At 42.9% G+C, this 22,675-nt stretch overlaps 1 protein-coding gene across 7 annotated transcripts in view; it reads left to right on the forward strand.

Annotated features, from left to right (window-relative positions):
• The window catches only part of DYSF (dysferlin), a 539,803-nt gene that overhangs the window by 222,970 nt on the left and 294,158 nt on the right, over positions 1 to 22,675 (forward strand). For all 7 annotated transcript variants that reach the window (XR_004540213.1, XM_033953409.1, XM_033953435.1 and 4 more), the window contains 2 exons: positions 2,760 to 2,915; positions 15,602 to 15,733. Coding sequence is in view for 6 of the 7 variants with exons in the window: in XM_033953409.1 (XP_033809300.1) it covers positions 2,760 to 2,915; positions 15,602 to 15,733 (288 nt within the window). In the remaining variant the exon portion in view is untranslated. The remainder of the gene's footprint in view (positions 1 to 2,759; positions 2,916 to 15,601; positions 15,734 to 22,675) is intronic.

Genomic DNA, 22,675 nt, shown 5'->3' on the forward strand with positions numbered 1-22,675 from the left:
TGCAGTATAGTATTAAGGAAAAGAGTCTGGCAGGTTACTACAGGAGAAAGATTCAGTAACAAGAGTACAGTGGTACCTCGGTTTACGAGTGCACCGGTTTGCGAGTGTTTTGCAAGACGAGCAAAACATTCGCAATATCGGCACCTCGGAAACCGAGCGCGCTTTGATTTGCGAGCGCCCCCCCCTGCGAACCGGCACCCTCCCCCCTGTGATCTGGCACCCCCCCCTCCGCCATCGGGCACCCCTCCGCCGCGACCTGAGGTCCTCCAAACCCACTCGAACCTTCTTCTTACTTTGCTGTAGCCTCCGCAGCGGCACCGGCACCAGCATGTCCTGTGTGTGGTGCCGGTGCCTGAAGATCTGCTTCCTGTGCTGGGCCTTCAGCATGTGCGCATGCTCAAGGCCTGAGAGTTCACGTCAAACGTGAACTCTCAAGGCCCAGCACAGGAAGCAGATCTTCAGGCACTGGCACCACACACAGGACATGCTGGTGCCGCTGCCGCTGCGGAAGCTACAGCAAAGTAAGAAGAGGGTTCGGGTGGGTTGGGGGGACCTCAGGTCGCAGCGGGGGGGGGGGGGGTTGCGGATCGCGGGGGGGAGGGTGCCGGTTCGTGGGGGGGGGAGGGTGGGAACCTATCAAAGCGAGTTTCCATTATTTCCTATGGGGAAACTCGCTTTGATAAACGAGCATTTTGGATTACGAGCATGCTCCTGGAACGAATTATGCTCGTAATCCAAGGTACCACTGTATTCCAAAGAAGCTATCCATAGGTTTTGACCCTTGAATCTTTTCTAACTTTTGGAGATAAAAAAAGAAATATCTCAAGGTTTTATTATGTGTTCCGGGATGTCAGTTTTGTAAGAGGAAGTTTTATAATTTGCACTAACAATTCCCAAACTTATGTATTCTCTGTTGACAAGAAGGATCGAAGGAAGCATACAAGTGCATGATATCAAATGGTTCTAGAATAGAATGGCTTTTCCAGAACTCTGAACTAATGTAAATTTCTTTAGCACATGCAGCCCTTCTTGAATGTAGTGGTCTCCTCAGTCTTCTTGGTAATTTTTATTCCTGTTCTGTTGAATGGACACACAACTTTTCCAAGTGTTTAGTCTTAGATTTTTTTTTTTAAAATCATTTCCATTGTTTTCTTTATTTTTATATTCAACTTAAAAAAAAAAAAATCTACATTCTCCATTTTCGTTCTTATGATAACTGTAGGCCAAGGCACAAGTAAATTCAGATGTATGGCCCTGTTCAGTCTGTGAAAGACGGATAGCAAACTCCGATACCCATCTGAGTTGATTCAGAACATAAGCAAGAAGAATGCTAGCACATATGTCCCTGATAGACATATGTCCCTGCAAGCCCAAAGAGACAACTGTAATCCACTTATGGCCCTCTACAAGGCAGAAATGAGGCTTTTATTTGTGCAGAAAACAGATTTTTTGGTGCACAGATTGGCTGACTTAGGTGTGCTCTAGCACAGTGTTCTTCAACCTTTTGATACCTATGGACCGATGGAAATAAAATAATTATTTTGTGGACCGGCACCGGTCTGCGGACCGGCAATTAAAGTACACTGGGCTAAGTCGTGTCCATCTCCACCCCAGACCCCACCCCCATAATAGTACTAATTGTAACACCATTTTTTCCATCCATTTTTCATATATACACACATACAATATAATCATATTAACAACACATAATGGTTAACCACAAAATTAAAATACACAAAGCACACTGTATGCTTTTCACATTCATTCCTACCGGAAAGCAGATAACCACATTCAAATGCAGGCTTTGTGCACTGCAGCACTCAGGGAGCCGGCCCGAAGACACTGCATTGATCGTACCAATAACCGGCGGCTACAGAACAATCTCTTGGGCTTGATGGAGGTACCGGCCCTGTGGACCGGCAGACATTTTCTGCGGACCAGCACCAGTCCACAGACCAGTGGTTGAAGAACACTGCTCTAGCAGGTCCTGCTCTGCTGATCTTACTGATGTTCCCTTAGGCAGTGGCTTCAAGAACAGGGCTTTTGAGTTAGAGTTGGAGTCGTGGAGTCTGAGTCAGTAAAAATATACCAACTCTGACCTCAGCTTTAAAATAAAAACTTACAACATTATAATATATGGTAAATGCATCATTTTACACTTACCGTACATATATATTTTGTTCTGACACAAATAAATATATGGTGTAGTCTATTAATCCTGATTTTGTACATAAAGAAACATTCTCTGTATCTGTAATTTAATCAAATATCTCTTCGATTTACTATACAAAGTAGGAGTCGGAGTCGGTGTTGGACAGTAGTATTTCCATCTTGTGAAACTTTTGCTTAGCAAGAGCATATGGTGCAGCCATCTATGCAGCTGTTATGTATTGCTTGTCTATTGTGTAACATAACTTAAAATATTATTTATATACCGCTATACACTTGGTAGTTAAACGCGGTTAACAGAATTATCTAAAGGGTGAACAGAACCAGCACATAGTACAAGACAAGTGATCTAAAGGCTGGGCAGAGACAGAGAAGTATACAGATACATCGATCAATGTTCTATCAAGAACTTATTGTACAAAAGGGTTATTGGGTTTTGTCTGAAGTGCATGAACGAGGAGGAGGAAAATATAATGGGAAGCAGCTCCCGGCTTAAATGAGCTGTTCCCATAATTTTCTAATGTGCTGATATGCCTGTTTATGAATTGTTTGGACTGAGACATTAATTTTTTGTGAAACTCTGTATTCAGTCTCAGAACAGCCTACCAGATATAGTGATTTGGATGTTGCAAGGAGACAAGCGTGTAGCCTACTATAGAATGCCAGCCCATGAGATCATATTCTCCAAGAATGGATCCAATTGTTGCGGCAAGAATTGTGGGAAACTGCAGACAATATTCCTAAAAGTAAGTTATTTTTAGCATATATTTATATACAGAATATTAAGCAGATTCTATTACAGTAGAAATTTTATCGGTAATTGACTTGTTACAATTTAATTTCTGTTGTTAGAAGATCCCTAAGCTATCAAATCACAGGGCAGTCAGAGACACTTACATGGAAACTACTATAGCTCAATAAGTAAAACCCCTGTGCTCATCTGCCAGAGGTCATGGGTTTGAATCCCAACCAGCTCCCCCAGCACATATTTTAATTGTGGCATTCTACCTTGCAGGTGCACCTTGATGATCTCACAATGAGGTCACCATTATGCAGGTGCAAACCTCCATTTGCAATGAAGTAGAAGCCATGCTAAGGTCTGTATCTGGGTTTTTTTTTTCTGTTTTTAATCTTTTGCAAATTAAGTTATGTATGCAATCTATATATTTTTGTCATGTGCTTTATTTGCTGAATCCACCTGTTTCAAGAATGACCTCATTGGAGCAATCTTTAGTGAGAAAAAAAAGGGTAGCTTTTTAGCAAGAAACATAAAGCTGTTTTTTTCAAGTGCTGTGCTTCAGTTAATGGATCTTTTCCTCTGATTAGCAAATACCATTACTGTTTGCCCAGAAAAAATAGAAGATTTTGCATGCAATATCTTTGTATTGATGTGCCCTGTTTATGTGGTGGCTTATTAAATGCATTTTGAGCTTAATAAAGCAAAAATAAAAACCCAGAGAGCTATTTAGCAGATCGCATTAAGGACGTCCAAACTGCGCCTAAGTTCTGTCCATAGAACTCAGGTTTATCTGAAGTCTAAACTATGCTCAAAAGTAGACTTCCTTACAATGCCTATAAGACCTAGCTTTACAATTGCTATGCAGCTTGGTAGCTTACTCTAGCACACTGGTTAAACCTACAGCCTTCTACCCTACCTGGTTCGAATCCCAGTCACTCTGTCTGATGGAAGAGAAATAAATAAAATTATTAAACAGATTCAACTCCCAGTATTACAATTATAATGAAAAACAGCCTAAAATCGTCATTTTAATAACATAATAATAAAAAATTATAAAATTAAGGACATTGTTTGGATGTCTAAATCTCACCTAATACCTGATTCTCTAAAGCAGTGATTCCCAACCCTGTCCTGGAGGACCACCAGGCCAATCGGGTTTTCAGGCTAGCCGTAATGAATATGCATGAGAGAGATTTGCATAGAATGGAAGTGACAGGCATACAAATCTGCTCCATGCATATTCATTAGGGCTAGTCTGAAAACCCGATTGGCCTGGTGGTACTCCAGGACAGGGTTGGGAACCACTGCTCTAAAGGATGCTTAAAAAATTAGACGTCTAAACATTGCTGAACGTCGCTGATTGCGATTCTACAAAGGATGCCTAATTTAGACGTCTAAACGGCACCTAACTTTAGACGCGTTTTGTAGAATTAGAATTCTCTATCGGCCACCAATCTTGGCGACTGCCTATGGGGCAGCCGCTGATTGTGTGTCAGCCACACATTGGTGTCCTATGGAGAATTGCATCTAGTTTTCTCACAGACACCGTAAATATCCACCTCACTCCTACGGAGACACACAGGGTTGCTTACCAACGCCAAAGGCCACTTCCAGGGGAAACCATACCCACGCCATGCCTTGGGCATCTGTAAGCATTTCTAAGCATCTCTGTAGGCGCATGACATACTCCTACAATGTAGGCAGCATTCCCTCTTTTTAAAAAAAATGTGCATCCCAATTGGCTGTACGATGGCGGTAGGACGCCTACCACCGCTTACCATCGGGATGAGCGCTTGTAGAATCAGGCCCTGAGAGTTCATTATTTCTATTATTATCATTCATTTTAAAAGTCAAGCATAAGTGTTTTATCACCTTTTGTATAAACATTACAACATTGGAGTCCTGCTGGAGAGGATAAATGAGACCAGGGGGTCCTTTACTAATGCGCGCTAGTGCATCTTAGCACATGCTAAATGTTAGCATTTAGCGCAAACTAATTTTTAGCGCGCGCTAAGACGTACTAGCGCACCTTAGTAAAAGGATCCCTGAGTGAACAATGAGTTATATTTAGCGGGGCCAATTTACTGTATTGCTAATTTGATTTTATATTAAGAATTAATGAACAGTAGAAGAGGCCTAATTGAACCTCTGTCTGTTTCCTTTCTTTTTGTAACCATTGCTCATGTGGTGGATGAGACATACTGTATGTTATGGGGCTCATAATCGAAAGAGAAAAACGTCCAAAAACCAGCCTAAGTCGGTACTTGGACGAACATTTCTCAAAAACATCCAAGTGCCGATAATAAAAACGGGTTTTGGACTTATTTCTAAACGACCTAGGCCTTCATAGTGCCGCTGAACGACCAAAGCTAAAAGGGGCGTTTCGGGAAGCGTGTTGAGGGCGGGGGTTGGGCAGGATGTGGGCCAGCTTAGACTTAGTCGTACAGGATTTATATCCGAAAGTTTTACAAGAGTCTAGAGGGAACTTGGACGTTGTGACTTAGACCATGTAAAACATGGTCTAAGTCACAAAAACCCACCTAAAGTCACCAGATAAGCACTGCAAACACATAACACAGACCCCCACACACTACCCCAGTGATCACCACCCCCCATAAAAATTTTAATCATAACTTTAAAATTCAGCCTCCAGACCATCATCACCTGGCCTCCTGGCATAGGAAAGCCTAGTCGTCCAGCACAGAGGTGGCTTAAGTCATCTTGGGGGTGGCTTAGGGACTCATGGAGAGAAGGACCCATGCCCATAAGCCCTTGTAATCACTGCATTGATACTTAAACATGTGCACTGCCATATACACCCCCAAAACCTTTTTGCACTGGCATATAAGTTGCTCCTGCAGCCATAAGGGCTATTGGGGTGGTAGATAAGTGTGTCTAGGGGATTCTGGAGGTGGTTTGGGGGGCTCATCATGACCTATAAGGGAGCTGTAGGGAGGAAAAGCCATGGCACCCTTTTTGTGAAGTTCACAGTAGTGCCCTGTAAGGTACCCCACTATTTAGGAGCCATGTCTGGGTGTGCAGTCCATCACTTTGAAGACTCCTCCCACGTCCAGGGCTTGTTCTAGGCATTTTGGACTTGGACGGAAAATTGGACGGAAATGTGGTATAAAGATAGACGATTTAGTGGCTTGGACGATCAGATCGGCAGGACGTATAATTAGACAATTTTTTAAATGAAAAAAAAGTTGGACGTATCGTTCAAAAATGTGTCTTAAGCTGTTTTTTTACTTTGGACGACTTGCGAGATGGACGTAAACGTACTTAGACGTCCCTTTCGATTATGTCTCTCCATGTCTTGCAATGTTTCATCTTCTCGGTGTATTTCCTTTCTTGGTTTGTAGAGATGTGCAGACTTCATTTAAAGAAGTTTGCAAACCAGTTTGATCAACCTGTGCAAAATTAATGAGTTGTTTTTTTTTCTATTGCTTAGCCAACCTTTCTACAAGTAAAAATTCAGTTGCTAGTATCATCAGTCATAAATTCATGAAAATCTGCTACTTTTTGAAAAAGAAAATTCATATTAGTTATCTTTTATGATTTACTGTCAATTAGACTCTGGGCTCCTTTTACAAAGGTGGGTTAGGGCCTTAACGCACGGAATAGTGTGCGCTAAAATGCCGCGCGCGCTAGCCGCAACCGCCTCCTCTTGAGCAGGCGGTAGTTTTTAGGCTAGCGCGCGCTAATCCGGTGCGTGCGCTAAAAACGCTAGAGCACCTTTGTAGAAGGAGCCCTCTATTTCCTTGTAATAAATAACATTGCAACTCAAAATAATATCCTTGTTTTCTTTTTAGATGGTTATTAGTGAGGCTCCTTTCATCTTTCTGTCTGAATGCATAGACAGAGAGACATATACAGAGATATATAGACATACAGATACATACGCATTATCTCTCTAATTCTAGAAAGTTGTGCCTCAAATTTGCGACTAGCATGAAAATTATAGAATAAGGTCAGTTGCGCATATAACTTAATTTCACTATGAGCTATTTGATGTTAATGAGTAATAAGAGGCTATAATTGGTTTTAATTGGGTGCTAATTGACACAATTAGCATTTACTTGTGTAAATGCCCGTAATCACTATTCTGTGAATTGTATGCTCAAATTCCACAGTACACAACTTCAACAGAGGCATGTATTGGGGAGGGGGAATGGGTTGGTTGGGGGCGGTGTCAGAAAGTTAAGTGTGTGAGGAGTGTGGTGTAGCGGTTAGAGCTACAGCCTCAGCACACTGGGGTTGTGGGTTCAAACCCTGCTCCCTGTGACCCTGGGCAAGTCACTTAATCCTCCACTACCCCAGCTACATTAGATAGCTTGTGAGCCTGCCGGGAAAGACCGGGAAAAATGCTTGAGTACCTGAATAAATTAATGTAAAATTTTGAGCTCCCCTGGGAGAACGATATAGAAAATCGAATAAATAAATGATTTGTAACCCATTCTGAGCTCCTTTGGGAGCACAAGCTAAATAAATAAATAAAAATTACTAGCACTTATGCAGAGTGGTAGGCAACAATCTTGGTTAGGTAAATGTATTCAGCAAGCTATGTTATTCTATTGCAGTTTTCGGAAATTAATTAAGACCACTTTGTTCGATAAGTTTATTACTTAGTGAGATTTATTACTGAAATTCTATTTTACAAATATTTGCATTTTTTTTACTATATTATTGTATTTCGCTGATTGTCCAGCTCTTTTTAGTGTAAACTGCCTAGAACTTTTGGTTATGGCGGTATAAAAGAATAAAGTTATTATTATTATTATTATTATTAATAATAATAAAGTCTGAGATTATTACCATGGCTTCAGATCGCCAAAGTGATATGGCCGAAATTGGCTGGCGATTAGAGGAGGCAAACTTAAAGACAGGAGTAGTTAGAGACAGTGCTAGAACTAGCAATGCAGATGGTAGCCTTAGAGCAGACTAATAATAAGTTAGCTGGCAAGTTTGAGGACTTAAAAGACTGAACAAAATAGAATGATCTGAGGTTCAGGCGTGTTCCAGAAACTGGAATATGAAAACTGCTTTCAAGTAGTTAGAAAATTTGGGTCTGGATCCTGAAGATGGGAGGACAATCGGAGGAGAATCAAATGAATCAGAGGAGAAAAAAATGAAGGCAGATAAAGACAATAATAAGGCCTATCTAGTCTGCCTATCCATGCCATCTAGTATCCCTTCCTCTCCCTTAGAGATCCAACATACTTATCCCAAGCTATTTTGAATTCAGATACATTTTTCATCTCCACCACCTCCATGCATTCACCACCCTACCGTGAAAGTTATTTCTTAGTCTATCCCTTTTCACATTCATCCTAAACCACCTTATACCAGAGCTTTCTTTCAATTCAAAGACACTTGTCTCATGTGCATTTATGCCATGTAGTATTTAAATGTCTCTTTTATATCTCCCCTCTCCCGCCTTTCCTTCAAAGAATTGAGATTTTTAAATCTGTCCTCATACACTTTATGACAAAGACAACTAACCTTTTTAGTATATTTTCTCTGGACTTAAGATAAGAACATAAGAATTGTCACTACTGGGTCAGACCAGTGGTCTATCATGCCCAGCAGTCCGCTCACACGGCGGCTCCCAGGTCAAAGACCAGTGCTCTAAATGAGTCCAGCCTCACCTGCGTACGTTCCAGTTTAGCAGGAACTTGTCCAACTTTGTCTTGAATCCCTGCAGGATGTTTTCCCCTATAACAAACTCCGGAAGAATGTTCCAGTTTTCTATCTATACTCTCTGGGTGAAGAAGAACTTCCTTACGTTTGTACGGAATCTATCCCTTTCAACTGTTTGTATCTTTTGAAGGTGCAGTCTCCAGAATTGTATACAATATTCTAAATGAGGTCTCACTAGATTCTTATACAGGGGCATTATTACCTCATTTTTCCACTGGCCATTCCTTTTGCTATGCACCCAAGCATCCTTCTAACTTTCACCCTCGCCTTTTCTACCTGTTTGGCCACCTTAATATGGATTTGAAATGTATTTTATTTTTTTGTATGGTTGTTGTAAGTTACTTTCATATCAGCTACAAATAAAAATCTGTAATATGCCTCAGTGCTATTCCAGCAGTTTTAACACTAGATATTTCTGCATTTATTTACAATGATTTTTAGCAAAGTCCTGTGTGATATATTCACATATAATCTTTGGTCTTTACCAAACTGTTACCAAGATCTCAGCTACTCACAGGTAGTGCAGAACTTTGAAGAGGAAAGGCCTTAGAAGTGATTTGTTTGTGATAATTGTTAGTACACTATAGCAGTGTTCTTCAACCTTTTTATACCTATGGACCAGAGGAAATAAAATAATTATTTTGTGGACCGGCACACTACTAAGACTGAAATTTAAAAAAACCATCTCCGCCCCATCCCCGCAGCTTGGTCCCCATCCCATCCCCGTGAACTCGGTCCCTGTCTCCATCCCATGTACAGGGAGTGGGGAAAGAGAGAGATCCATGGTGCATATCTCCCATTCCCTCTACTGTCATATCCAACATTTCTCCCTCTCTCATCTCCCAGATCATGTGCAACATTTTTCACTATTGCCCACCAGCCCCATGCCCAACATTTCTCCTTCTATTACTCCTCTCCAAAACCATGCCAGATCTCTCCCTCCATCACTATGTCCAACATTCTTCCTCATTGCATCCCCTTCAATCTGTCCCTCTGTTCCCTCTCCACCACCATATCCAACATTTTTCCCTCTCATCCTTCTCTTCCCCATGTATCTCTTCCTCACTCCTCTCTCTCTATGTCCAACAATATTCCTCTTTCTTCCTTTCCCCATGTGCACCATTTTTCCCTCTCATACACTCATCCCCAACAATTCTCCCTTTCTATCCCCTCTCTTGTGTCCCAAGTTCATGCCTCTTCCTTTCCTTCTGTGTCCTGAGTTCATGTCCCCCCTCCATGCCTTCCAACCGTTGTCCCAAATTCATGCCCCTTCATTGTCCCAACGCGCTTCTCCCCCCCACTCTTTTCTCCCTTACTTATTCATGCCTGTCCAGCTTCTCTCCCTTACTTGCTCAGGGCTGTCTGGCCTCTGCTGAAGTCGGATCAGTGTCCCCTGCAAGCGTGTGTCCCTCTTCCTTCCGACTCAGCTGCTCCTTATCTTCAGCGCCAGCTGCACTTGTTTGCCAGGACAGCGCGCAGCGGCTCTTGCATGCTGCTAACCCGGTTCTGGTTCTGCGTCAGCCATGTGCAGTGTTGCAAGAGCCACCGTGCGCTGTCCCGGCAAACAAGTGCAGCTGGTGCTGAAGATAAGGAGCAGCCAAGCCGGAAGCAAGACGCTTGCAGTGGACACTAATTCTTCACGGATCGGTAGGAAATTTTTCTGGACCGACATTGGTCCACAGACTGGCAGTTGAAGAACACTGCTCTATTAGACCCTTTCAGTCTCAAAACGTCTAGTGAACGTAAATAAGGAGAAGCTTCTTTCAGTAAAGTCCACTGAATTGTTAACTTTGGCCAGTGGCTTAGCAAGGATAAGTGGCACCCGGGGCAGTGGTGCCCCTCCCCCACCCTCTTCTCTGCCCCCCCTGCTCCTTCCTGACCCTCCCTTCCACACATGCATCCCCTTCCCTTCCCCTACACCTTTTTAATTTTCCAGGCGAGAGCAACAGCACAAACTTGCTGTCTGTGTCGGGTTGGCTATCCCTGTGACATCAGGGGGCCCAGAAGTGGCGTCAGAGAGAGGCGACACCGACATGGGCAGAAAGTTCATAATGCTGCTCACGCAGGAAAAATTAAAGAGGTACGAGGGAAGAGAAGTATTGCACACGCGTGACTGGGGGGGGTCATGAAGGAGGGGGGCGGAAAGGAGGACGGGTGCCACCCCCCCTCCACCACACCCCTCTTACTATGCCAGTGCCTTTGGCTCTTTTGGAAAGGCCTTAAATGCAAATATTCTTTCAGTTATGGCTACTTACGCTTTGAGTGTTCCGAGTAAGTTATCCATTGTCTTCAAATCACCTGGTTTGAGTTTTAAGTGCCTCTAGTTTATTGGAAGACAACAGTTTTGCTTTAATTTCTCAAACAGCATTATTCTGTACCAACTTGTTTTGGATGGCCTGAAGTTGGTCCATCCTGGCCCCTGTCATTTTTTCATCTGTGCTGCAGTGACATGGTTTGGATGGTAAAAATATGTCAGCCTCGGCCCTATTTGCTTCTGTGCAGGTCAAATTGATCCTCTGTTCTACTAGGCTTGTTTACAGACCTGTGAGAATTCAGATTAAAGGGTCCTGTTTCAGCAAAGTTTGAAAAAGATTACAATTACCTGTAGAGCGTCTCTCTCAAGTTCAAGTTTCAAGTTTTTATTAATATTTGATGAATCGCTTATACAATTTACTAAGCGATGAACAGCTTTATAAAAACAACAAATTAGAAGACTAACAACTTTTTGAAAACAAAATTTAAAAAACTTATGTGTGCATTCTGTAAAAGCTCTGGAATGTCCACACTTTATTTTTGAAGACCTGTCAAACATATTAAAGATTGTTGTTAAGTGAAATGTGTATATAGGTGGTAATTATTTTAAAATACTGCCTCTCTTACTGGGTCTTGTTGCTTTTTATCAGCTAAACAGACTGTTGACGCCAATCAATTTGAAAATGAAATAGTATGAAAAGTAATCCAAGAAAACTCAAAGAGTTTCAAATGCTTCTTACTTAAAAATTTCAGTGCAAAAAGGAGCAGGATCATGCACCAAAACCAAAAGAATGCTAAAGTAAATAAGTAGGTAGAAAGGACTTGATAATGTCTCTGTGCAGGGAATGTCTCTTGTGACCTCACCTGGACTACAGTGTTCAGTTTTGGTGAGTGTACCTCCAAAAGGATAGATTACATAAGAAATAACATACTGTTAGACCAAGGTCCATTAAGCCCAATATCCTGTTTCTAACAATAGCCAATCCAGGTCACAAGTACTTGACAAGATGTTTAGCCCCAGGGATAAGAAGTGGCTTTCTCCATGTTTACCTTAATAATAGTTTAAAGACTTTTTTCCAGCAGGAACTTACCCAGATATTTTTTTAACCCAATTATACTAACTGGTTTTACTTTATCCTCTGGCAATGATTTTTTAAAATGTACTACCAAGTAGCTTCATGGCTTGTCTCCTAGTTTTTCTATTTTCTGAAGGAATAAACAATCTGTCTGCTCTCTACTTAAAGGCTTCATGGCTCAATTCACAATTTTATAGATTCATTCATACTAGAGAATGACACGGGGAAAACATTTGTCCCCGTCACTGCCCCAGCCCCGCGACCACTGTCCCTGTCACGGCCCCGTCCCCGCGACCACTGTCCCGCCCCGTCCCCATGACCACTGTCCCTGCCCCTTCCCCGCAGCATCCATACAAGCTTCAGTACTGCAATATTTAGCTTATTCCTTCCTTATAAATCAAAGTTCTGGCTGCTGAACTAGAGAAAGAGATGTTCAGCTGGCAGGGCTTTATTTATAAATTTTTATAAACACAACTAATATACTACTTTATCCTAAAGCAAAAAAAAAAAAGAAAAGAAATAAATAGAAATTTTTTTTCTACCTTTGTTGTCTGGTTTCTGCTTCCCTCATCTTCTCATTCAAGTCCTTCCATCCATTGTCTGTCTTCTCTCTGCATCTTCCATTTGCTCTGTTACTGCGCCTCTTCACCCCCCCCCAATTGGTCTGATACCCATCTTCTTCCCTCCGCTCCCCATAGTCTGGCATCTCTGTCTTCTTCCCTTTCAGCGTCTTCTCCCCACTCTCTCTTCCCCATTCCCTTCAGCATCTTCTCCCCACTCTGTCTTCCCCATTTCCCTTCAGCGTCTTCTCCCCACTCTATCTTCCCCATGTCACTTCAGTGTCTTCTCCCCACTCTGTCTTCCCCATGTCCTTTCAGCGTCTGTTCCTCTCCAGCCTCCTTCAGCGTCTTTTCCTTTCCTCTACCACCCTTCCCTCTCACCACCTCACCGCCCTTTGGTACCCCTCGCGCAGCCCCCTCCCTCCTTCCTACCTACCCAAATCTATCTATCTATCTATCTCCCTCCCTCTCCTTTACCTTTGCAGTGCGTTTTGAGTAATTTCTTGAAAGCCTTCAAACAGTAGTTTGTGTGTGTGGGCGGAAGCTTCTCTTCTGATGCTAGCCAAAAAACTACCACCTGCTCAGTAGGCAGTAGCGACTAGTGTGCACAGTATTTTAGCGTGCGTTATTCCGTGCGTTAAGGCCCTAACACACCTTTGTAAAAGGAGCCCTTAGTGTGTGTACATTATTATTCCCACAAATTGTATTTCCTGCTATGAATTAATTCCCTCAACATGTATAAAATTCCTCCCATCTGTCTGTCCGTTTGCCCCTTAGTGAATAATTTGCACCTCTCTCTCTTTGTTCAATTAGGCCATGTGACATTTATGAATTTGTTACATTTCTACTACAGGGCTTCTCAGCCAAATGACAGTCAGAAACTTCTCTTATTGTCTTATTGTAATACAAAAAGAGAAAATCTGCTTTTAAAATTCATTGTGAACAAAGATCTCTTCTCCCCAATTTCTTGCCAGAAGCCCACTCACGGGGGAAGGGGAAGCATCCATTCCTTACCATTGTTCACCTACATTGTTTTCTTTTGAACATAAGACTAGTCAATTATTATTTAAAAAGCCACAAATGTTAAAGTTATAGATATTACCAGACTCCCCAAGGGTGACATGACTGCTTTTTGCCTCAAAGGGCAACTGTCTCTAGCTTTTACAGCTGAAATTCAGAATAAAAACCTAGTCAAAGGTTACTAGATGTCCGGATTTTCCCAGACATCCCCTCCTTTTCGAGGACATGTCCGGGGGTATGGACGGCTTTTCTAAACCTGGCACTTTGTCCGGGTTTTGAAAAGCTTCCTGTAAAAATCAGGTCGGAAGGGGGCATCCGCACATGCGCGGATGCCATCTGGGGGTTGGGGCTGGAGGGCAGAACAAAGCGTGACGTAGGCGGAACAGGACGGTTTCTTCAGGAAAATCTGGTAGCCCAAGTCAAAGGAGTCTGAAGAAAGGGCATAAACAAGGAAAAGTAAAACATGGGGTGGAAAATTAAAGCCGTGTAGAGTGAACGGTTTTTAGGTGTGATTTACTTTAATACATACGAAGATAATTTTTTACTGCCCATACAATTAGATGTGGCTGATATATATAGAAAAAGTGGCAGTTTTATAAAGAGAAAATACCCTTGCCCAGCTACAACTCAGGACGGTTCATAGACAACCCCGCGAAAGACAAAGGCGCGCGCCGACAACTGAGCGCAAGACGGAGGTGCGTGCTGGTGAAAATTACAGTTTTTAGGGGCTCCGACGGGGGGGTTTTGTTGGGGAGCCCCCCCAGTTTACTTAATAGAGATCGCGCCAGCGTTATGGGGGGTTTGGGGGGTTGTAACCGTCCACATTTTACTGTAAACTTAACTTTTTCCCTAAACAGGGAAAAAGTGAAGTTTTCAGTAAAATTTGGGGGGTTACAACCCCCCATACCCCCCACAACACCTCCACAACGCGCGCGATCTCTATTAAGTAAAGTGGGGGGGAAGTTTCCCCCCCACCCACCCCCATCAGAGCCCTAAAAACAGTAATTTTTGCCGGCGTGCACCTCTGCGCTGCGCTCAATTGTCTGCTCGCGCCTTTGTCCCGGCGCGCTTTTGACCTGACACCCTTAGGACAAGTGAGGCTCTTCCCTTCTTAAAAAAAAACACAAAAAAACACCCCTCTGAGGTTTCAAGGACCTCCCCTTGAGGCTCTGATTTGCCACACTGATGGCAGAGACATCTGGTACAGAAGCAATCCCCGCTGCCTCTTACCCCATGGTTCACCGTATTGAGGAATGATGTTTTCTGACTCTAGGCAAGAAGGTGTCATTCATCAAAATGGCCTCCATGGGGCAAGAGTGAATTGGGATTTCGCCTGTCCCTGAGTTCCTGACACAAGATTGGGGCCTATCTGAGTATTTTTTAAGAGGGGACTGAGCTTGAAAGGGATAGGGCCTGGGTTGGGACACATTTGTTTTACATTTGCATTGAGCAGGGATTAAGGGGACCAGCGTACTTTTGATTTGGGCAAGCAGGCCCTTACTTTTTAATCTGCCATGAAAGGGCTTTAAAATTTTATTTGCATTCTCACAGCTGAGAAAAGAGAGTTCTGACCTTGGGAACACAAGCAAAATATTTACAATCAATAGTTATATAGAAGAGCCAGGAGCTCACTTGTAGCCTTTAGCTAAATACAGTATTGGAAAAAAAAAAAGGGAATACTAACCCACAAACATTTTTGTAAGTTAGTAAGTGAGGCTATCAAAGCCCTTATAAAATGTTCTTTTATATGTGTCTACCATTTATTTGTAACAGTCACAGAGTAAGAGTAACCTTGTGGTTAGTGCAGTGGCTTAAGAACCTGGGGACCTGAGTTCAGTTCCTTTTGCAGCTCCTTGTAACTTAACCCTCTATTACCTCAAATATAAAATATTAAATACCTGAATATAATATGATTATAACCACAGAAAGGTGGCATGTCAAGTCTCTTCTCCTTAATAAACCTGAGTAAAAAGCTATTTCTCCCTCTCATCTCCAGGCCGTTAGCAGCTTCAGAGTTTAAGAAGTGAGATTTTATTCTTTTATGTAGGCAAAGGAATGTTGACTTCTCATATTTTCTCTTCTAGTACCCAGACCAAGAAAGCAAGAGCTTCAAGATCCCCGCTCAAGTGCGAGTGCAGCTGTGGTATGGGCTTTCTGTACATCAAAACGAGTTTAATCAGTATGCCCAGGGCAAACTCTCTGTCTTTGCCGAGACTGTAAGTACAAGTTCCTTTTGAATTGCTTGCATTTGTTTATGAAGCTTTGTTCGGATTAAAATTTGTTAGTGCTTTCTGAACTGCTGTTTTTGGTAATGTCATAAAGAATTATTAAAAGACCATGGGGAGGACAGTTATCAAAAGGATTTACATTAATAAATAGGCTTTTGTCAGGATACACTATCCTGATTGAATTTTTTCATCAACAAGCAGGACTGAGCCAGATACACAATAGGGTGAACCCACCGCATGTCAGTGAAATGGAATATCTCTCCCAGAGCTCACAGCTTAATGTACTGTTCTGAGGATATACAGCCTTTTTCATGTACAGCAGTCTCCTTAGCAAGTCAGTTGCCTTCCACATTCTGGACTACAAACAAGCTCTTGCTTAGTACCTCAAAAAAACATAGAAACATAGATACATGACGGCAGATAAAGGCCAAATGGCCCATCTAGTCTGCCCATCTGCAGTAACATTACCTCTTTCTCTCTCCAAGAGATCCGACGTGCCTATCCCAGGCCCTCTTGAATTCAGACACAGTCTCTGTTTCCACCACCTCTTCCGGGAGAATGTTCCATGCATCTACCACCCTTTCCGTAAAAAAGTATTTCCTCAGATTATGACGAAGCCTGTCATCTCTTAATTTCATCCTATGCCCTCTCATTGCAGAGTTTGCTTTCAAAGGAAAGAGATTCGATTCATGCACATTTATATTACAGGTATTTAAATGTCTCTATGATATCTCCCCTCTCCCACCTTTACTCCAACGTATACAGACTGAGATCTTTAAATCTGTCCCCATACGCCTTATCACGAAGACCACTCACCATTTTAGTAGCCTTCCTCTGGATTGACTCCATCCTTTTTATATCTTTTTGAAGGTGCGGCCTCTAGAATTATACACAATATTCTAAATGAGGTCTCACCAGAGTCTTATACAGAGGCATCAGTACCTCCTTTTTCCTACTAGACATACCTCTCCCTATGCAACCTAGCATCCTTCTAGCTTTCACCGTTACCTTTCCAGAGAATCAATCAGAAAGTCTGCTAAGCTGTTTGTCTCCTCTGACACCAATAGAATTGGTATTCCAGTTGCTAAAATAACTTTAGCTAATAGTTTTGACTAGCATCATTCATCAGATTCTGTTTTGAAGACGCTGGTGATCCTTTCACCTCTAAAGTGAAGTCTCATCGAATCAGAGCAACTGCAGACACTATAACTCTTCAGTAGTGTCTTGGGTGAATCTCTTCATAAAGATATTTAATGAATCCCTGATAAATAAATAAATAAATAAGAAGCCACAGCACATTACTGTTTGAACCATTACACAATACAAGAGAGTGCATTTAGTTGAATTGTGCTAACCAATCTTTGAATGTAATGACATCCTGATGTGTGGGCTGCTCTTGGATAATAGACAATAAATTAAAAGTTGGGCAGCCCTTAGTTCTGAATCACTCAGTTGTCTCCTTGGCTCAGTCCTACTTGTTGATGGAAAAAAGCTTTGTTGCTCACTTGTAATAAGTGTTTCCATAGACAGTAGAATGGATCAGGCATACAGTCCCTCTCACCTCCCATTGAAATTCTTTAGCTATGGAACTGAGGAGCTGAGGAGGGTGCTGCCATGTGTGAAGGGCCACACATGTTCAGAACTTAGTGTGGAGATTGTGGTTTACTCCGTTATTAATATGCCACCTTTCCTGCAGATCTGAGGCAGCTGATCTGTTGCAATGACATTACATGTAGTAATGTCACTCACGTGTGTGCCTGATCAATCGTGCTGTCTAAGGGAAACACCTATTACAGGCGAGCAATGATGCTGTACCACTTAAAGGGGAAAATACATGCAGACTTTCACAATATGAGCAGTTTTAGCCAGGCTAAAAGAGGTCTTAACAGGTCTGTATTAAAGTTGAAGGATGTATGCTGATTTAGCCCCATTGATCACACAAAAATAATTGGCACAATATTTAGCCAGGGATGCTCAGTGCTATGCCTAGAAATTCAATGCTGGGCCATGTTCAGGGTTCAATATTGAATTTCTAGATTTGTGGAACTGGCTACACCACAGCTAGTTAAGTCTGATATTCAGCACTTAACTGGCTATGGGGAACCACATAAAGAAAGTACTGACTTTTATGTGGTCCTATTAATGCAGCTCCCTTGGCTGGCCACCGGAACACCCCCAAAATAGCCAGTTTTGAGATACGCACTAACCGGATAATTTCTGCGGCATTAACCTGTTAAGTGCTGCTTAAAATGACCGATTAGCCTCGAACAAGCAATTTAATTGGCCATGAGCCATTTCTGACTAGTTAAATCACTTTGAATGTTGACTCTCATGTGTTGAAGTGTATATAGATATTATGTACATACCACATATACTCGAATATAAACCGATTTGAATATAAACTGAGATAACATTTCCCCCTTTTTAGGGGAAAATGTTTACTCGAGGGTTTATATTCAAGTGCCCTCAGCTGTATACCCAGCTACCCCTTCCAAACCTAACGCTGGCCTCTTCCCTGGTCTACCTTAAATCCTGATGGTCCAGTGGTGTGGTGAGCCAAACCAGGACAGGAGCGATCCCTCCCTCCCCTGAGGTGAGGTATTGGGTTTTGTCCTGGCTGTCAGCTGGCTTTAGAATCACCACCCTTTCCTTTCCCTCCCTCCTTCTCGTCCTACAGTAGAATCACCATGCTTCCCCTCCCTCGGAGAAGTAGTGTTGATCTCCCCCCAGGCCTAACGTAATCACTGGTGGTCCAGAGGAGTGAGTTGGGACAAGAGCAATTCCCTTACAGTCTTGACTGCGCAGTCTCATTGAAAAAAAGTTACCATGGCAATTCATAAGACTTGCTACAGGAACTTGCGGCAGCCATTCTTTGAGCGAGATTGCATAGGCAGGAGCATAAGAGGATCACTCTTGCCCCAATTAACCCTACTGGATCACCAGTGATTAAGGTAGGCATGGGGGAGTCCTACTCTGCTTCTCCGAGGGGACACACGTGATGATTCTACAGCAAGGAGTGAGGGAGAGAGGGAGGGAACATGGATTGATTCTACAGCAGGGAGGGAAGGAAGGGGCATGCGGTGATTCTACAGTTGGTTGACAGCTGGAACAGAACCCAACACCTCACCTCGGGAGAGGGAGGGATCACTCCTGTCCCGACTTGGATCACCATACCATTGGACCTCTAGGATTTAAAGTGAAACCGAGACCCCCCCCATTTTTGGCCCTTTTTGGTCCAAACATTTTGGTTTATATTCGAGTATACAGTATGCACTTTATGAGCACTTTTCAAAGATGAAACTGCCTGAATAATTTTCCTTTGAAGACTAGCAACAAAATACACATGTATCTTGCAACAATGTGAATTAATCAACTTTATCCCCACCCCCAAATTCAGGTATTTACATATATGCTAATGTTCTGTGGTGCTATTATGATGACATAACTCGTTTTGTACTCAGATGGTATAATGTATCAAATATTTAGCATAATTTACCCTTCAAGTTAATGTATGGCAATTGTCCATCCTATATGATAACATTACTGAAAATGAGACGTAACTTAGGAGCCCTTTTACCAAAAAGCAGTAAAAAGTGGTTTTAGTGTGCCCTTACACTGCTCTATCTCACACACTAAGGCCATTTTTACTGCTGGGTAAAATGGCCGAATTTCCTCCTTTTTGCATTAATGGCCATTTGCTAAATTTTCTATTAGCATGTAGCTATTAAGCAATATTAGTGCTTGAACCTTTATACCACCCATTATGTAGATGGTAAGGGTTCACATGCTAATCAGCATGTGACAATGTAGCTGCACAGAAGATACCCCAATTAGTGTAGAAGAGGCCTACTCTTTGTCCCCCAGACACACCCCTGCACCAAAAAATACATATTACTTTTTAGCTTGTGGTTGGTATGTGCACATCCTGAAATTACCGTGGGACTTCTCAGCACACCCAGTGGTATGCCATTTTTTGCTACGGTAAGCACACATTATTGCTTATCGCAGCTTTGTCAAAGGGCCTCTCAGTTTCAAGCTATTTCTTTCGTGTTAATACTCATAAGTTCAAACTCCTAGCAGTTTCTTCTAGATACAGTACATGGCTTCATCTCGTAAGAATTTTAAAAATACATCAATACTGAGCTTTTGGAAATTCATACCTGCTGAGATTATAATTGTGAAAAATTATCTGAAATTTCAGAGTTCACTAAAAACCTGGTTATTCATAAAATACTGTCAATAATATTATTATACATTTATAGTTTACAATAGGTGTTATGTTGTTTCTTATGCTGTTATTATTATCAGTATTATTGCTATAATTACAAGCTTGGTGGGTAACAGCTTCCCTGAGGTTTCAGTATAGATGGCCATAAATATTTTTATATGTTTTTGCATAATTTTTTATGTTTGTTCAGAAATGGACATAAAGGCCCGGATTCTGTATAGGGTGTCCGGTCTCAGAAGCTGCTTAAGTGGCTTTTGAGAATCGCACACGGGCGGCCTATACAGAATCGCCCTTAGCCGTCTAGCCACCACAATGCTCTAACTGGCGCCCATTTTACAGGCACTGGCTAGAGAATCTCCCTGCCACGATCAGTTTAGTGGCCATGGCAGGGAACCCTTACTCCCCCGTGAAGACGGCGAGCAGGAGGGATGCCCAGTCCCTCCTCCCAGGACCCTAAAAGACATCCCCCTACTCACGAATGTCGGCAGCAGGAGGAGTGCCCAATTCCTCCTGCCACTACCCCTAAAGACATCCCCAGCAGGAGAGATGCCCAGTCCCTCCTGCCAGAAACCCCCCCCCCAAAGGACAGACCCCTGACCCCTCACCCCACTCCAGCCCACACAGACCCCAAAATACTTGATATTAAGTTGGCCGGCTGGCCGGATGCTTCCTCCATCCGTCTGACAGGCCCACATTCACTGAACTGCAGGCCTGCCCCTTCCTGGTGCATCATGGGATGCACCAGAGAGGGGCCTAAGGCCTTGTTTGGCCCAGGCGCTTAAGGTCCCTAGAATCTTAGGCCTCTCTCTCAGTGCATTCTGGGATGCGCTGGGAGTGGCCTTAGATTCTGATTGGACAGCTCCCTTAGGCCACCCCCATTTCGGGGAATGTCTTTGGGGGGTGGTGGCAGGAGGAATTAGGCACTCCTCCTGCTGCTGACATTCATGGGTGGGTGGGGGATGTCTTTGGAGGTCCCAACAGGAGGGACTGGGCATTCCTCCTACTCACCGTCTTCGTGGGGAGGTACAGGTTCCCTGCCGCTGCCGCTAAACTGATCAAGGCAGGGAGATTCCCTTGCTGTAATCAGTTCAGCGGCCGCATCTATTTGAAAGTTCAGGTGGCTACCGCAGGCCTAGGGAGGTGCCTAGGGGTGCCTAGGGTCACCTAAGCTTGCTTAAGGCCACTTCCAAATGAAACCATGCCCACGTCTAGCCTTAGGTAAGCTTAGGCAGCCCTACATTTTAGGTGGTCTACCTCAGGATGTTTTTTTTAAAAAAACGTGCATCCCGATTGGCTGATAGACAGCAGTAGGCCACCGAAAATCAGGACGCTGTTTATAGAATTTGTCCCCAAAGGTACACAAAATCAACCAATTATATGCAGACTAAGGGAGGAAGTTATCGGCATGGCTATTGGGCTACTGTTAAAATTGGTTATTTTACTGTTAACCCAGGTTGTTAGTAACTAGATCTCATTGGATAAAATTGGATCTCTGCTAAACCAGCATGTGGTAGTGGTAAAATAACAATGATAGCCCAATTTGATAACTACACCGCTATGTTGGGGAGGAGTGGGTAGGGGTGGAGTGGGTAGATTTCAGTATAGGCTACTATTAAGATTTGGGTTTTTTTTTTTTACCACTAACTCATGTTATTGTATGCAATGCGATTTAGTTATTAATAACTGGGTTTAAAAATAAAATAACATATTTAAAAAATAGCCCATATAATGAGCGTGATTGTTGGGTAGACTGGATGTACTGACCAAATCTTTATTCGCCGTCATTTACTATGTGGCTGCCGTAAAGGTCATCTCTGATGCAACTGGAAGTTGCATCAGAGATGACCTTTCCTGCAGCCACACGCGATTTCAGCACTCCAGCTGCTCATAGAAAGCACATTTAGAGAAATTGCCTGCCGCGAACGTAAGGAGCAGGGAGGGAGAAAGGGAGGAAAGGTGGGGTGAAAAGAACAGATGCTGAAGGGACCTGGGGAAGGTGGGGTGGAGAAGAACAGACACTGAAGGAAACTGGGGAAGGTGGAGAGGAATAGATGCTGAAGGGAACTGGGGAAGGGGGGGGTAGGGAGGAATAGACTCTGAAGGGAACTGGGGAAGGTGGGGTGGGGAGAAACAGACATTGAAGGGAAATGGGGAAGAGAGAGATTCCAGACTATGGGGGGAGCGGAGGGAAGAAGATGGGTGGCAGACCAATGGGGAGGGGGTGGAGGGAGAGATGGAAGGGAGAGGCACAGCAACAGAGCATATGGAAGAGACAGAGAAGGCAGACAGTGAATGGAAGGAAATGAATGAGGAGAAGATGAGGAAAACAGAAACCAGACAACAAAGGTAGAAAAAATTTATATTTATATATATATATATATTTTTTTTTTTGCTTTAGGATACTGTAGTATATTAGTTGTGTTGATAAAAATTTATAAACAAAGCCCTGCCAGCTGAACATCTCTTTCTCTAGTTCAGCAGCCAGAACTTTGATTTATAAGGAAGGAATAAGCTAAATATTGTAGTACTGAGGCTTGTGTGGATGGGACGGGGCGGGGGCAGTTGTTGCGGGGATGGGGTAGTGATCATGGGGATGGGGCAGTGATGGAGACAAATTTTTTTCCCCATGTCATTCTCTAGTCAGACCAATGGTCCATCTCACCCAGTATTCCATCTTCATGGTGGTCAATCTAGCTCACAAG

Source organism: Geotrypetes seraphini, chromosome 1 (assembly GCF_902459505.1).
Source record: "Geotrypetes seraphini chromosome 1, aGeoSer1.1, whole genome shotgun sequence".
Taxonomy (NCBI): domain Eukaryota; kingdom Metazoa; phylum Chordata; class Amphibia; order Gymnophiona; family Dermophiidae; genus Geotrypetes; species Geotrypetes seraphini.